Source organism: Lates calcarifer, unplaced genomic scaffold (genome assembly GCF_001640805.2).
Source record: "Lates calcarifer isolate ASB-BC8 unplaced genomic scaffold, TLL_Latcal_v3 _unitig_4524_quiver_846, whole genome shotgun sequence".
In the NCBI taxonomy this organism is placed as follows: Eukaryota; Metazoa; Chordata; class Actinopteri; family Centropomidae; genus Lates; species Lates calcarifer.
Genome location: NW_026116950.1, coordinates 33,055 through 51,011, shown reverse-complemented (window position 1 = coordinate 51,011; position 17,957 = coordinate 33,055). Strand labels below are relative to the sequence as shown.

The 17,957-nt window shown below is 40.0% G+C and overlaps 1 protein-coding gene across 13 annotated transcripts in view; it reads right to left on the bottom strand.

Annotated features, from left to right (window-relative positions):
- Positions 1-17,957, bottom strand: part of LOC108900242 (hemicentin-1) — a 61,005-nt gene that overhangs the window by 22,230 nt on the left and 20,818 nt on the right. For 4 of the 13 annotated variants that reach the window (XM_051068411.1, XM_018701217.2, XM_051068409.1 and 1 more), the window contains 4 exons: positions 5,926-6,243; positions 5,544-5,810; positions 4,975-5,289; positions 4,587-4,853 (listed from right to left, as the gene is read on the bottom strand). In XM_051068411.1, coding sequence (XP_050924368.1) covers positions 4,587-4,853; positions 4,975-5,289; positions 5,544-5,810; positions 5,926-6,243 — 1,167 coding nt within the window. Of the gene's footprint in view, positions 1-1,769; positions 2,088-3,524; positions 3,846-4,235; positions 4,330-4,586; positions 4,854-4,974; positions 5,290-5,543; positions 5,811-5,925; positions 6,244-7,767; positions 8,242-8,473; positions 8,522-8,596; positions 8,717-9,045; positions 9,313-9,422; positions 9,741-11,328; positions 11,963-12,073; positions 12,341-15,428; positions 15,818-15,947; positions 16,266-17,957 lie in introns of those variants that run through there. The other 9 variants (XM_051068405.1, XM_051068406.1, XM_051068410.1 and 6 more) reach the window with 8 other exon arrangements.

The window sequence follows — 17,957 nt, the reverse complement described above, 5'->3', positions numbered from 1 at the left end:
CTCATTTAATACAGCTCAGGACCAGAGTGTGTGTTTCCATTAAGTAGAGGATTGTCTGTGAGGATTTCACCATGAGGTGTTACTTCATTCGTTAGTTCTTCAAGTTTCATTCCCCTGCAAACAAAATAAAATATTTACCATCAAAAACATATAAAAGTAAAACAATCCCTTATTTCTTCTTCTTCAGTATAAAGATCAAAATAAGCCATGACAGAAATCCTGATTCCTTCAGTAGATTTTCTGTGTCACTGAGTGAGTTTGATGTTTTCATCTCATGTATTGTGTTAAACTCTGCTTCCAGTCGTCTGACACTCACACTGTGACTGAGATCATCTTTTTAGCTCAGACACCTCTTCATTTCTAAACACACTTTAACTGAGGAGGAAAGATTCACTCATTTATTCATTAAATCAATGACAACATGATCTAGAAAAAGAACCTCTTTCTAACACAGAAGATTTACTTACTCTGGGTTTCCATCACTGTTTGACTCTCTCACATTGTTTTCTTGTCAACCTGAGAGAAAAACCATCATCATCAATACAAACAAGAAGAAATGAATTAAAAAGTTTAGACAGAATGTTATTTTACCTGTTCTCATTTTACAGTATAGCACCAGGACAACTGCTGCTGCTGCTGCAGAAATGGCTCCAACCACTCCACCTATAATGGCTCCAACATTGGTTAAATTCCCTGAAACAGAAAGAAAGTGAGTGAGTTGACGTGTCCCTGAATGCATCATGATGGTGTTTTCTGATGTTTGGATGTTTGCAGCTCATACAGATATTGACTGCTTCACATACTCAAAAATGATAGCAACAGCTATCATGGTGACAACAAATGTTTTGGCCAATATCTCTGCAATCATGAGGTGTGAGTGAAAGCTGCTGGTGTTTATGGATTCAGTGGATAATGCTGAAGACAGCCATATACCCATTTGCATCATAAAATGTTTTCTGGCATTTTGAATTTTTTGCTAAGCATACTGTTGACTTCCTATTCAACACCTTTCATCCAAACTTCACCAAGCTGGGCACAAATTAATTTTGGAGGATCCCCTAAAACTAACCACATGATTGATTTGAGAAATCTTGTATTGTTCCTCAGTTCCTCAGTTGAGTCCTTCAGCTATTTAATTATGGCAGTGAGAGCGCCACAATTTGGTGAAAACTAAAATAATAATAATAATATTTCAAAATGTTTTGACTACCAGCTTCAGCAGCTCAAACAGGAGACGGCATCCTGCTTCAACAGCAAGCACCTTGTAGCAGCTGCAAGCAAGCAGCAAAAGCTCTAATCAAATAAATGCATAATCTATTTAGAATAATTATTTAGAAGATGTGGCCTTAATATGATGAAAGCAGCCTGATCCACCACATGGATTTAATAAAGTTCCAGAGTCTTTTTAAAAACACTTACTTGGTTTAAACAAATGGGCTTTCCTGTTGCTGCGAGTGCTGATGGTGCAGATGTAGCTCAGATCAGTTTCACTGTCTGAAAGTATCAGAGAACTACTGATGTTGTAGAGCTGCTGCTCAGTCTGCTGGATGCTGGTTTGGTTCTGGAGGTTCAGGTTGGATGGAGGTCTGGTGGACCAGGTGAGATCAGGTTCAGGGTAGATCCCCTCTGAGCTGCAGATGATCCTGTTTCCTACCCGCTCCATGTTGACTTTACTGACTGGAGCTGCAAGAAAAGAGGATGTTGATGCTGCATGTGGATAACTAATCACTAATTAATGTCTTTGTGTATTTCCTGTGTGTCTCTCATACCGTCCACTCTCAGGTTGATCAATGAATCCTTGTTTCCTCTCATGGTGCTTGTGTGACATCTGTATCTGCCCTGGTCCTGAACCTCCACCCCTGTCAGCTGGAGTGAGGCGTTTCCTCTGGAGATCTGGTCCTTGAACAGTGATGTTCTGCCTCTGAAGAACTGGTCCTGGAGTCCGAGCTGGTCTTTGTTCCTGTAGAAGGAGTGGACATAAAGGTTTCCTTCTGTCTCCTGAATCCAGTGGATGACTGGATCAGCTCCGCTCTGGAAGCTGCACGGTAAGATGCAGCTCTCCATGAAAACACAGGACACCTCAGTGTCTGCAACACATCAGATAAAGAGCTTGTTAATGAGAAACTTGAATCAGAAACAAAGTCAGATTTAGCTGCTGTGTAATGTTTGTCTCTGTGTTCATTCTACAGCATATATAACATTGAGGAAACTGCAAAACACTTTGTGATCTCACAAGATTCACTTAATTCACATTTTTTCAAAGAAAAATATCTTCAAACATCAAAACTAGATATCACTTGGTTTCTTTTTTAATGTTTGTAACAGACCTTTTATCTTTTACATGCAGTTCATCCTAATTACTTTCTTGTATTCTTTCTCCATGTTGTCAAAATGAAGGTGACATTGGCTACACAATCAGATTATGTGAGGACCTTGTACTGGGCTCTTTTACAGCCTGTTACAGACCACATGGAGATGAAGGCAGATCCAAAGAGAAACTTACAGAAACAAGAAAGAAATGCAGATCACACTGAGGTGACTATACTACAGACGATAATACACAGACTAACTCTGTGATTGATGTTTAGATTAGAATAAGATCAGACGGGCTGTGAACGCCTCACTCACCTCCTCTGGTAAAAGGTAATAGAAAGTTCAGGATCAGAAAAACCACTGTAACCTTGACCACAGCCATCCTCCTGTTAGACTTCCTCTGTCAGAGCTGCTGTGTTCTGATAATAATGTAAATCCACAGCAGAGTGATGTTCATACCAAGCTGAAAACCAATTCAACCATTCTGAGAAACACAGCTGAGGAGGTCTGGGTAACAAGGAAATGTTTGTGCGGGTTGTTTCTGTACCAAGTCCACAGAGTCCAGAGTCCAGAGTCCACCAATTCTTCTTTTATTGTGGTGTGGAGTCGTACAGAGTCCGTCTATAAAGCACCATCGGACGTGTTCATGCTGTGAATCCACACCTACAGTGTGATTATACCTGTGACATTTGATAACTAATGTGGATAACGCCTCACTCAGAGACTCACTGTGACTCTGACGACCAATGAGGATCCAGTGTGTGACTTCAGACAAACTTATTACTGAGCTTTAAAGCAGCTGAAAAGACTGGAACTAAATGAACTTCTCTGTCTGTTTGTGTTATTTCTGTTGATACCTCCGACCAGCAGGGGGCGCTGCCTTGTTTTGGATCAGTGAAAGTGAAGGTTGATGATGCTCAGGTGTTGGTGATTTGATGTTGTGTGTTTTGTGGAGCAGATTGTCCTGTTTGATGTACAGAGCTACAGTGGACAGAGCTGAACATCAGCAAGTGGTGAGATGAATCAATCTGCACAACACATGTCAAGTTTTCATCATGGACACTCTGGACATTTCTTCTCAAAGTATGTGACAAGAACAAAACATTCAGTATAAATACAAATATCAATCTGAGAGACTCATGATGAAGCTGCATGAAGCAGGAGTGAGTTAAAGAGTCAGAGAGTTCAGATGTTCATCGGTCTGCTCAGTTCTCAGCTTCAGCTTAACACTGGTTCATTGTAGCTTTTCTGTGTTTTCTGTTCTTTATTCTGAATACTAGAATACGTCCAACGATCATTTTATTTTTTCTGTTCCATTCAACAGGTGCATTTATCATCTTCTTCTTTACACTTTGTCCATTTGGCCTGAGAGTCTCCATGTTCACAGTCATTTAATACAGTCACACCACAGGACGTCTCAGTGAGACCACAGTCTGCATTTCCATCAGTCTCATGATCATTAGAATATTCCATTCTGGTGAGATGTTGCTTCATTTGTACGTTCTCCAAGTTCCTTTCTCCTGCAAACAAACCTGAAGAAAATTCAGCATCAGAAACATATAAATAGATATAAACATGTACTGTGTTAAACTCTGCTTCCAGTCGTCTGACACTCACACTGTGACTGAGATCATCTTTTTAGCTCAGACACCTCTTCATTTCTAAACACACTTTAACTGAGGAGGAAAGATTCACTCATTTATTTGTGTGGAATCCAAATGAGCTGATTGAGTCAAAAACTGGTTGTAAGTTAAACCAAATAATATTCTTCCATTAACATGTCAACTTTGTGTATGATGCAGTGCAGCAGTGCATTTCTAACGTTTCTCTGTCGACCTGAGAGATTTCCTGAGTCCAAGAAGCATCATCATCAATAAAGACAACAAGAAATGAATGAAGAAATAAGAGGAATGTTATTTTACCTTTTTGTAATATTGCATGCCAGGACTTTTACAGGTATGACCAAAATGGCTGCAATCAGCACACCCATAATGGCTCCAACACTTGTTGAATCCTCTGAAACAGAAAGAGAGTGAGTGAGTTGAAGTGTCCCTGAATGCACCATGATGGTGTTTTCTGATGTTTGGATGTTTGCAGCTCATACAGTCTGGCCCCTGTGGATAAGATGGAAACACCACCACCTTAACTTGTATTATTTATAATTTTAGCTTAATACTTAACTTATTATTAACTTATTATTATATTTCAATATTTAACAAAGTTATAACAACTTGATTTATTGGTTTAGGTAACAGGTTAGGTATAATCCTCACGTGGTTTTCTCCAAGTGGTGTTTCTGCTGTTGCTGCGAGTGCTGATGGTGCAGATGTAGATCAGATCAGTTTCACTGTCTGAAAGTATCAGAGAACTACTGATGTTGTAGAGCTGCTGCTCAGTCTGCTGGATGCTGGTTTGGTTCTGGAGGGTCAGGTTGGATGGAGGTCTGGTGGACCAGGTGAGATCAGGTTCAGGGTAGATCCCCTCTGAGCTGCAGATGATCCTGTTTCCTACCTGCTCCATGTTGACTTTACTGACTGGAGCTGCAAGAAAAATAGAGGAACTTCGAACTTGACACCATGTTTACACTGTACAGTTATGTATGAACTGCACATAACAAACACAAACAATTTCTGTCATGTATTTCCTGTGTGTCTCTCATACCGTCCACTCTCAGGTTGATGCATGATGCCTCCTCTCCTCTCATGGTGCTGATGCAGCAAATGTATCCTCCCTGGTCCTGAACCTCCACCCCTGTCAGCTGGAGTGAGGCGTTTCCTCTGGAGATCTGGTCCTTGAACAGAGATGTTCTGTTTATGTACTGATGGTCCTGGTCTGTGAGCTGGTCTTGGTTGCTGTAGAAGGAGTGGACAGGAATATGTCCTGTCTCCTTAATCCAGTGGATGACTGGATCAGTGTCATTCTGGAAGCTGCACGGTAAGATGCAGCTCTCCATGAAAACACAGGACACCTCAGTGTCTGCAACACATCAGGTAAAGAGCTTGTTAATGAGAAACTTGAATCAGAAACAAAGTCAGATTTAGCTGCTGTGTGATGTTTGTCTCTGTGTTCATTTCAACGTTTCAACTCTTACAACTCTCTATATTCCCTCATGATGTGACTCAGTCATTGTTTTTGATTGTGTTATTAGAATCATTATTTAGAGGATGGAGCCTGATCCACCACATTAATAAAGTTCCAGAGTCTTTTTTAAAAAAAAAAAAAAAACTTACTTGTTTTACACAAAGCTGCTCTCCTGCTGTTGCTGTGAGTGCTGATGGTGCAGATGTAGATCAGATCAGTTTCACTGTCTGAAAGTATCAGAGAACTACTGATGTTGTAGAGCTGCTGCTCAGTCTGCTGGATGCTGGTTTGGTTCTGGAGGTTCAGGTTGGATGGAGGACTGGTGGACCAGGTGAGATCAGGTTCAGGGTAGATCCCCTCTGAGCTGCAGATGATCCTGTTTCCTACCTGCTCCATGTTGACTTTACTGACTGGAGCTGCAAGAAAAGAGGAACTTGAGTTTGACACCATGTTACTACTGTACTGTTATAAATGAACTGCACATAACAAAGAAACAAATGTCTTTGTGTATCTCCTGTGTGTCTCTCATACCGTCCACTCTCAGGTTGATGAATGACTCTTCTTTTCCTCTCATGGTGCTGGTGTAGCATCTGTATCCTCCCTGGTCCTGAACCTCCACCCCTGTCAGCTGGAGTGAGGCGTTTCCTCTGGAGATCTGGTCCTTGAACAGTGATGTTCTGTTTCTGAAGTGCTGGTTCTGGAGTCTGAGCTGGTCTTGGTTGTTGTAAAAGGAGTGGACATAAAGGTTTCCTGCTGTCACCTGAATCCAGTGGATGATTGGATCAGCTCCGCTCTGGAAGCTGCACGGTAAGATGCAGCTCTCCATGAAAACACAGGACACCTCAGTGTCTGCAACACATCAGGTAAAGAGCTTCAGTTGAGAACAAAGTAAAATTTCTATGAAGATGAATCAACACCTTTTTAAAACAGTTTGATCAGAAACCTGGATACTGAATGATGTGAATTCATCTCATTATTCAGAAGCCTGTAAGAACAGAGATATACTGTACACCTTTGCTTTCAGCATGCAGATGTGGTCGTCTGACTTTAACTCAGCTCAGTGTTTAACGAACATGACACTTGACTTAAAACCACTGCTTTCAACAACACATGACACATCAACTTTTTTCTGTCATTGTCACATGTTTTGCTCCTGATCAAAGACACAGTTTCATTTCTGATTCTCTTTTTGTTTGTTGTCACCAACACGTCTTCCATCTTTGGTGAAGTCTGAGATTTAGTTGGTCTTAATAAAAGAGAGAAAGATAAGTTAAATCAACTCAATGGATCCTCAGCCTCTAAAAAATACTTCAAGTGTCACTCACCTCCTCTTGTAAGAGTCAGCAACATAACAGACAGAAGCAGAGACCACAGGACACAGCTGACCATGGTCGTCCTCTGTTTGTCATCTGTTCTGTGTTAGATATCACTGTCCCAGCAGAGTTTACTGAATCACACGACTGCTCACAAGTCTACAAGAGAGAGTTCACTCATTTGGAATACTGTAGAAATGAACAAATATTCTACTAATGAAACAACATCTGAACCAAACACTGAAAATCCAAACGTATTAAAAAGTAACAAAATCATAAAGGTATCAAGGCTAGAATACAGACTTCAGATATTAAACAAAGCAAACTTACATGTCATTGAGCCGACACAGTCCAAACTATGGAGGGATGAGACGGTGTTAGGGTGGTGGTGGACAGTCTCCTCACCCACCGTCAGACTAACACTCAACTGTAATGTGGTTGTTGTTGGGAAATGAAATGTAGGAACTTGTGGCAAATGGAGGCATGAAGTGAAGAAAAGAGGAGAACAGAGGGAGGAGTAGATCAAATACAGAACTGAAAGATAATCTTATATGTCCATGTTATTAAATCTGATCTAATGAGAGTAAATGTAAAAAAACAGAGGATGTAACATGTCAACAAGATGAAAGTGGAGCTGTACTGGAGGTAATTCTTCCAACTGTAGTGTAACTGCCTCTGTGGCCACCAGAGGGCGCCGAGAGCAACTGAGAGAGAGTGAAAGTGAAAGTAATGAAAGTAACAAAGGAGCCCAACATAAACATGATCACCTGGGAGAATGAGTGTCATTGATGGAGGCTGATCATACGGATGCTTAACCACCTGATCTAATCAACTGTCTGAACAGATGGATCAATATTCATATTCGTGTCTGAAAGTCACACATTTTATTAATGAACTTCAGTCGGTAACGAAGCAACAGCACCATCTAGTGGTGATGCTGGAAAACAGCAGCACAGAATCAATTTATTCCAACACTTTAAACAAGAGAACAGATGAAACAGGCTTGTTGATGACAGTTCTGCAGTTTAAAGAGAATGAGACAGAGGCTTTATAATTTTCAGTTTCCTTCATTAATCCAACAAACAATGTTCTTTAGTTAATACATTTACATTATATAAAAGTTTTAAAAGATATAAAAGTTTTGTTCACAGTCATTTAACATATATGAATATTTAATATAATTCACTTCAATTTAAACACTTTATTTACAATACAATAAATAAATAAATAAATCACAAGTTGTGTGTATTATAGTATTAGTAAGATAATAGTCATATTAATTACCAGATAATAATGATAATAATATTGCAATAAAAGTACAATGCAGTATAATACAAAACAAGCTTTACATATTACACCTGATAATAATAATATGAATATAATAATAATGATAGTAGTGATGCCATATTGATGGTATACACAGTATACGTAAAGATGGATGGCTGTATAATAGATAGTTGAAAGGTAATTTTAGGTCACACCTCAGGACTGCAGGGTGTGACCAGAGTCTTCAAATGAAACAATCTCCATTTCCCTGCAAACAAGTTGAAATAAGATTCTGCATCAAGGTAAAACAATCCATATAAGAGAGAAACACAGAGCAGAACTCACTGAGTGAGTCTGATGTTTTCATCTCATGTATTGTGACTGAGATCATCTTTTTAGCTCAGACACCTCTTCATTTCTAACTAGATCTGAACTTTTAACTTCATGACAACAATATTCTCCTTTAACAAGTTCATTTCTAACACAGAAAATTTACTTACATTTGGTTTCATCATTGTTTCACTTTCTCACGTTGTTTTCTTGTCAACCTGAGAGAAAAAACATCATTATCAATACAAACAATAAGAAATGAATTAAAAAGTGAAGACAGAATGTTATTTTACCTGTTTTCTTTTTATGGTACAGCACAACTACAGCTGGCCCTGCTGCTGCTGCTGCTGCTGCTATGAGCAAAAAGGCTGCATACACCTCCCATGTAACGTCTCTAACTTTGGTTAAATTCCCTGAAACAGAAAGAGAGTGAGTGAGTTGAAGTGTCCCTGAATGCATCATGATGGTGTTTTCTGATGTTTGGATGTTTGCAGCTCATACAGATATTACAGATAATAACAGTAGTTGCTCATATAGACTAAGAGTTCCTAACTTAATGCTGCCTCACCTTGACTTTTCTCTCTCCTCAGAAAGGTGTTGGTTATCAGAGTCTCCTCAGCATCAATGACTTCACAGCTGTATATTCCCTCATGATGTGACTCACTCATTGTTTGTGTTTGTGTTATTAGAATCATTATTTAGAGGATGGAGCCTTGACATGATGAAAATTTCTCACACTCACTTGGTTTAAACAAAGCTGCTCTCCTGCTGTTGCTGCGAGTGCTGATGGTGCAGATGTAGATCAGATCAGTTTCACTGTCTGAAAGTATCAGAGAACTACTGATGTTGTAGAGCTGCTGCTCAGTCTGCTGGATGCTGGTTTGGTTCTGGAGGGTCAGGTTGGATGGAGGTCTGGTGGACCAGGTGAGATCAGGTTCAGGGTAGATCCCCTCTGAGCTGCAGATGATCCTGTTCTCTACTCGCAATATCTTGACTTTACTGACTGGAGCTGCAAGAAAAGAGGAACTTTGTTATGAATTTGACACCATGTTACTACTGTACATTATAGAAACAAAAACACAAATAAATAGGTTTTTGTATTCTTTGTGTCTCTCATACCGTCCACTTTCAGGTTGATAAATGATGACTCCTCTCCTCTGATGGTGTTGGTGTAGCATCTGTATCTGTCCTGGTCCTGAACCTCCACCCCTGTCAGCTGGAGTGAGGCGTTTCCTCTGGAGATCTGGTCCTTGAACAGTGATGTTCTGTTTCTGAAGTACTGGTCCTGGAGTCCGAGCTGGTCTTGGTTCCTGTAGAAGGAGTGGACATAAAGGTTTCCTTCTGTCTCCTTAATCCAGTGGATGACTGGATCAGCTCCGCTCTGGAAGCTGCACAGTAAGATGCAGCTCTCCATGAAAACACAGGACACCTCAGTGTCTGCAACACATCAGGTAAAGAGCTTGTTAATGAGAAACTTGAATCAGAAACAAAGTCAGATTTAGCTGCTGTGTAATGTTTGTCCCTTTATTAACAATAGATAACAATAAATAAACACAAGAAGTATTTAATATCCATAGACCACCAAAACAATGCTGTAGTGCAAACTCCCTCAGCAAAATACTGAATCCTCCACTTTTTGACCTTTGACCTTTAATAACTAATCAATTTAAACTTCACAGTGGCTCATCAGATAGCATATGTCTGAGCTTGTTTCATTTTAATAGCTCTTAGAGGCCTCAAGGTTTGAGTAAAGCTCTCAGCTGATCAGCAGATCTTTGAAGTTTATTGGCCTCGTCCTTCGAATTACCAGGTTTGCAGAAATATAGATGTAGAAATACCAGAACTGTCTACAATGAAAATGAGTTTAAATGCATTGAAAGGACTTTATAGGGTGAAGGTGATCACTCAACCCTGACTGTGGGGGTCTAGCATTTAGGCCTGCGCTCTTCTTTTGGTGCAAACCCATGTGACAGTCCTGCCTGACTATGCTTTATGTTCAAAGGTAATGGAGACCCATGGTTGGTGCAGCCAGCCACAGTGGCCAGTGCCTCTACTGCAGCAGAAGAGATGTCATCTAAAGATTTTGAATCCGGCGCAAGCAAGAGAAAAAAGAAAGCAAAACAAGTAGATACTCAAGCTTCTCTCTGTGTGTGTGTGTGTGTGTGTGTGTTTGTGTGCATATAAATAAGTAGAGATAGAGAACAGGTATATATATTATTTTGGTCTTCTGATAGAAAAAAGGTCTCTACCAAAGACAAAGCCAAACCCTGTCATGGCTGACTGGTTGTCATAAAGCTGTTCTTTCTTTCATGTTGTAGGATAAGACAACAGAAACAGAAAGTTAGTTAGTTTTTGTCTCCATATTTAGCATTTTCCTTGAGAGCATGAATAAAGTCAAACTGGTTATTAGTGATATAAACAAACCTTGTTAGCAGCAGTCATATCCTACAATACAGTACAATGTTTAAGAGGTGATTTATGTGTTTTATGTTTAGATGTGAATAAGATCAGACGGCTGTGAACGCCTCACTCACCTCCTCTGGTAAAAGTCAGCAGAAAGTTCAGGATCAGAAAAAACACTGTAACCTTGACCACAGCCATCCTCCTGTTAGACTTCCTCTGTCAGAGCTGCTGTGTTCTGATAATAATGTAAATCCACAGCAGAGTGACGTTCATGCAAAGTTGGCAAACCAGTCTGACCACATACAGTCAGTCTTTGTAGAGGAAGTCAGGATTTATTTTGAATCACGAACTAAATGCCTCTCTGTCTGTCACCTCCTCTGGATGGTTCAAGTTTCCTCTGTTACATTTTTTCATCTATAAAGCACCACCAGACGTGTTCACACTGTGAATCCACACCTACAGTGTAATTATACCTCTGAGGTTAGATGGATTGATAACTAATGTGGATGAAACCCAATGTCTTTACATAGTTTATTTATTTGTGAATAAAATCTTAAATGCCCTATAGTTCAATACAAAAAGACATCAACACAAGGTTCAATACATATTTTTTTAATCAAATTAAATTTGCCATAAATTAAAACAATACAAATAAAAAAATATGTATCACTTCCCTTCATGTCACCGGGTAGATTCTGTTCCTTCATTTGATTATTTCTGGTTCAGTGAATGTGCTGTTTGTGTTGAAGCTGCTCTGTTAATGCTGTCTGTGTTACTGTTTTACTCCAGTGGTTGAAGTTCTCTCTGTGCAGAAGTGAACTCTGTGAAATCACTGCAGGATGTCGTCACAGTTACAACACACTGAAACCTTTCTGAGTCTGAGTGGAGCATCAGAACATGATGTAGAACAGGAACAACATCAGAGGATCAGTTAATCCTTCAGATTCTAGTGGAGAGGTTTGTTCATCTTCAACTCTTCTTCTTTATATGACATGAATGTCTGTGGTTTGCATCAGGATTTCACCTTTCTGACGAGATGTTGTTCTTCTTCAAACCTTTAACTTTTTACTCCTCTGAGCTGCTGACGTCCATGGTCAGAGGCTTTATGTTTGCAGGTTGTCACCCGTCTCTATGAGCATCCATACATCCTTTTCTCATGAAGAGTTTTGCACAGCAGTAGCCCACCAGGCCTGCTGATACGGCCAGAATGACCACAACCACCACACCTGTAATGCCTCTGACTTGGGTTGAGTTCCCTGAAACAGAGAAAGAGTCAGTTAGTTGAAGTGTCCCAGCTGTATATTCCCTTTACTTGCCTGAGCCACCACATTCATTTAATAAACAAAAAAAAAAAAAAAAACACTTACTTGGTATAAACAAAGTGACTCTCCTGCTGTTGCTGCGAGTGCTGATGGTGCAGATGTAGATCAGATCAGTTTCACTGTCTGAAAGTATCAGAGAACTACTGATGTTGTAGAGCTGCTGCTCAGTCTGCTGGATGCTGGTTTGGTTCTGGAGGTTCAGGTTGGATGGAGGTCTGGTGGACCAGGTGAGATCAGGTTCAGGGTAGATCCCCTCTGAGCTGCAGATGATCCTGTTTCCTACCTGCTCCATGTTGACTTTACTGACTGGAGCTGCAAGAAAATAGAGGATGTTGTTAATTACAGTTAATGTCTTTGTGTATTTCCTGTGTGTCTCTCATACCGTCCACTCTCAGGTTGATGAATGACTCCTCCTTCCTGCTGTTGGTGCTGGTGAAGCATCTGTATCCTCCCTGGTCCTGAACCTCCACCCCTGTCAGCTGGAGTGAGGCGTTTCCTCTGGAGATCTGGTCCTTGAACAGTGATGTTCTGTTTTTGAAGCGCTGGTTCTGGAGTCTGAGCTGGTCTTTGTTGTGGTAGTGGTGGACAAGAAGGAATCGTTCTGTCAACTGAATCCAGTGGATGACTGGATCAGCTCCGCTCTGGAAGCTGCACAGTAAGATGCAGCTCTCCATGAAAACACAGGACACCTCAGTGTCTGCAACACATCAGGTAAAGAGACACTGATCAATGTTCAGTTCAGTTCAGTTCAGTTAAGACCTGATTGTTAATGCTTTAGACAGTTGTTTTTATCCACACTAACACAACAGAGTTTTACTTAATATTTAGAGACTTACATCAGAAAACAAACTGTATCTCATGTTAGTGTCTATATTAACAATAGAACACACCACCAAAACAATGCAGTACTGCAACAACATCAGTGAAAACTACCATAATCAAAGTAACCACAGTAAGTAAAATCAGACCTGAAAAAATTCATTTTAGCAACAATGGAAAACTCTTTTCTCAACTCTTTTTGACCTTTGGCCTTTAATAGGTTCACAGTAGCTGTGTCATTTGAATAGCTTTTAGAGGCCTCAAGTAAAAGGCTCCAGTGTTTCACAAGAATAAAATGTTTTGTAAAGCTCTCAGCTGCTCAGCAGATCTGCTCTCTCTTACTTTGCAGACTGGCTTTACAGAAATAAAGATTCAGAAATATCAGGACCACCCGTGAAACAACAATGAACATTATTAACTTAATGGTAACACTACTTAAAGCATAGTTAAAAAACTAAGCACCAGTAGTAATAATAAAATTAAATATTCTGTTCTTGTCATCTTAATCACTATTTCATTATTTATTTTTATATTATTCTAGTGTTAATGGTAATGATAGTGTAGATAGTAAAAACTATTGGAATTTAAAACACAGCAACCCTACTATAATATCTATATCTCTAGGTAATTGTTGACAAACTGTTCTTGCTGTCACAGTCTGATCATGTCCTACACTGACATTCTCAGTCACCTGAGGAAAAGTTGCTCCTCTGTTTTTCCTTACATATCACACTAATGTACTGACGTCTTTCCCATGGATCTAAATACAGATGTAACTGTAGCCAGTGCCTCTACTGCAGCAGAAGAGATGTCATCTAAACGACATTTTTAATCCGGCGCAAGCAAGAGAAAAAAGAAAGCAAAACAAGTAGATACTCAAGCTTCTCTGTGTGTGTTTGTGTACATATAAATAAGTAGAGATAGAGAACAGGTATATATATTATTTTGGTCTTCTGATAGAAAAAAGGTCTCTACCAAAGACAAAGCCAAACCCTGTCATGGCTGACTGGTGTGATAAAGCTGTTCTTTCTTTCATGTTGTAGGATAAGACAACAGAAACAGAAAGTTAGTTTGAAAAATCACTGTCAGTAGTCTAGTGAGGGGTGAGGGGTCTAAAATGAAAGTGTTCAAAAGGTCTCCTGACTGGTTCTGAAGGTTTCCACTTACAGAAAGTATCTGACAGCTATCTGATGAAAAATGTCTGTTTTGACAATGGACTTCTCTTATAAGACACCTTTGTTTGAGAAACTATATCTAGCCAGTTGATCTACCGGTCTGTACAACCTCAGGCTGTGCAGCCAAACATTATTCAAACCAACACAACTTTATTTTAAACTGTAGTGGAGTTTCCACAGATATAAAACTGTCTAAAATTTTGGGAGTGTGTGAAATGATGCACACGACACAGGTCATCCAGATTGTATGTACATGTAGCAAGAGCTGAACACCTCTTCTACGTTAGAACACTGCATCATCTGCATACATAAGTTTCCAAAAGACCTCAATAAAACACATACAAACAGAGGAGTTTTTGTCTCCATATTTAGCATTTTCCTCGAGAGCATGAATAAAGTCAAACTGGTTATTAGTGATATAAACAAACCTTGTTAGCAGCAGTCATATCCTACAATACAGTACAATGTTTAAGAGGTGATTTATGTGTTTTATGTTTAGATGTGAATAAGATCAGACAGCTGTGAACGCCTCACTCACCTCCTCTGGTAAAAGTCAGCAGAAAGTTCAGGATCAGAAAAAACACTGTAACCTTGACCACAGCCATCCTCCTGTTAGACTTCCTCTGTCAGAGCTGCTGTGTTCTGATAATAATGTAAATCCACAGCAGAGTGACGTTCATGCCAAGTTGGCAAACCAGTCTGACCACATACAGTCTGACTGAATCTGAGCAGCTGAGGGTAGCATCACATTCTCACTTGTTGCCAAAATAATCAGTGCTGTATAATAGTGTCCAAGTGCTTCAGCAGGAAGTCCACAGAAAAATCAAGACTGCTTCAAGTACAACACAGTAATTTTCAAAACTGTCACCAAGACACTAGAATCAGCAACATGATGTGTTTACTGTCTCTGACTTCTTCTGCACTGACAGAGTGTACAGATCTGTAACCTACAGAGGAGCTATAGACTGTCTGTGTGTGTATTTAAAACCAGAGAAACTCTGGATCAGAGGAGAAAGAAACAAAAATAGATAATAAAAAGAAAACCAGACGCTGACTGACGCTCAGTTTCTTTGTTTCAGTCAGATCTGTGGATTCAGATGCAGCAGAGGTTAAACTGAGGCAGCACAGAGCAAAGATGGTCGATGTTCTCTGACTCCATCTATTGTCCAGTCTTTGTAGAGGAGGTGAGGATTTATTTTGAGTCAAGAACTGTTGCATTTTTTTCATCTATAAAGCACCACCAGACGTGTTCATGCTGTGAATCCACACCTACAGTGTAATTATACCTCTGAGGTTAGATGGATTGATAACTAATGTGGATAAAACTAAATCTACCTACATGGCTAATCATCAGTAGAGACAGGTGAGGTGATCTTTACATAGTTTATTTAACATTTAACACAACAACAGAATGTAAATATGAATACAATCCACAATGCACTGCAGTTCAGTACAAAATAACATCAACACGAGGTGAACGTACCAAATTAAACGTCCATAAAGATTCATTTAGTGGCTGATTATTAAAAAGTACAAATAGAAAAAAACAACAACAACAGAAAACTAAAAAATGAGATGTTGTTCTTCTTCAAACCTTTAACTTTTTACTCCTCTGAGCTGCTGACGTCCATGGTCAGAGGCTTTATGTTTGCAGGTTGTCGCCCGTCTCTATGAGCATCCATACATCCTTTTCTCATGAAGAGTTTTGCACAGCAGTAGCCCACCAGGCCTGCTGATACGGCCAGAATGACCACAACCACCACACCTGTAATGCCTCTGACTTGGGTTGAGTTCCCTGAAACAGAGAAAGAGTCAGTTAGTTGAAGTGTCCCTGAATGCCTCATGCTGCTGACTTTGTTATGAATTTGACAACATATCTTCTACAGTACATTTATAAATGCACTTCATATAAAACTCTCTCATACCGTCCACTCTCAGGTTGATGAATGACTCCTCCTTTCCTCCCATGGTGCTGGTGAAGCATCTGTACCTGCCCTGGTCCTGAACCTCCACCCCTGTCAGCTGGAGTGAGGCGTTTCCTCTGGAGATCTGGTCCTTGAACAGTGATGTTCTGTTTATGAAGCTCTGGTTCTGGTGTCTGAGCTGGTCTTGGTTGCTGTAGAAGACGTGGACATAAAGGTCGCCTGCTGTCACCTGAGTCCACTGGATTTTTATATCAGCTCCGCTCTGGAAGCTGCACGGTAAGATGCAGCTCTCCATGAAAACACAGGACACCTCAGTGTCTGCAACACATCAGGTAAAGAGCTTGTTAATGAGAAACTTGAATCAGAAACAAAGTCAGATTTAGCTGCTGAGACTCTAATGTGAAGATCTGTGTCGTCACATTCAGCCCTGAAACAAGCTGTTTGATGCTCTGTTTGATTCTTCAATGAAATCACAGATTGAAACATCAAATACTCTGACAAACAAACACTGACAACATGCTGCCCTCTGCTGGTCACTGCTGGAAATGATTATTACAATACAACGTAGCTCACTGAGACACTGAATGCAGCAGCTCCAGTTTGAACATCATTTCTATCCTGACTGAATAAGATCAGACAGTGAACGCCTCACTCACCTCCTCTGGAAAGAGTTAACAACCACTGAAAGGTCATGACCTCCAACAACAGGGTGATCTGGACCCTGGTCATCCTCCTGTTAGACTTCCTGTGTTAACGCTGCAGTGGGAAGAAATAAATATGAAACAGAAAAATGAAGGAGGGTGTGGAGTTTACACTTTGCTGAACTGGTTCTACTGGTTGGTTGAAAGGAGCTGCAGCCACGACTGAAACAACAGACTGTGTCAATCAGCACTTTTCTTTAAAACACAGAGAAGTGAACAACAGGAAGTTTAAAGTTTATTAAAAAAGAGACAAAACAAAACTTTATTTACAAAACCTTGATGGCCGTTTACAGCAGAAATAATGTAGTAAAAGATTCACACATTCACATGACTGTATATCTTAGGGAGTTAGACTGGGCGACTGTCAGTGAACGCCTCACTCAGAGACTCACTGTGACTCTGACGACCAATGAGGATCCAGTGTGTGACTTCAGACAAACTTATTACTGAGCTTTAAAGCAGCTGAAAAGACTCTTCTGTTGACACCTCCGACCAGCAGGGGGCGCTGCCTTGTTTTGGATCAGTGGAAGTGAAGGTTGATGATGCTCAGGTGTTGGTGGTGTTGGTGATTTGATGTTGTGTGTTTTGTGGAGCAGATCGTCCTGTTTGATGTACAGAGCTACAGTGGACAGAGCTGAACATCAGCAAGTGGTGAGATGAATCAATCTGCACAACACATGTCAAGTTTTCATCATGGACACTCTGGACATTTCTTCTCAAAGTGTGTGTCAGCACACACAATTTAGATTTTTATTTGAATACAGAACAAAAAAAGTCACAGTACGTCATGAAAAAATAAAAAAACTGATGAAATTTTGGCTAAAAAAAGTATAAAGAGAAACAACACCAAACAAAACTAAATACAAAAACAAAAAGCTACACAACCACAGCACAAACAGGTGGAGCTGTCGTTCTCAAATAAAGATAAAATCAAAACAATCCTTTAGTAAAACTACAACTCTAAACCATCAGAGAAATCATGATTTCATTCTGCATTTCTAACACAGAGGATTTATTTGCATTTGGGTTTCATCATTGTTTGACTCTCTCCTGTTGTTTCTCTGTCGACCTGAGAGAAAAAAACATCATCATCAAACAAACAAGAAGAAATGAATTAAAAAGTTTAGACAGAATGTTATTTTACCTGTTTTCTTTTTACAGTGCAGCACCAGGAGAACTACTGCTGCTGCTGCTATGAACACAATGACTGCAACCATCCTGCCTATCATGGCTCCTGAAACAGAAAGAGAGTGAGTCAGTTGAAGTGTCCCTGAATGCATCATGATGGTGTTTTCTGATGTTTGGATGT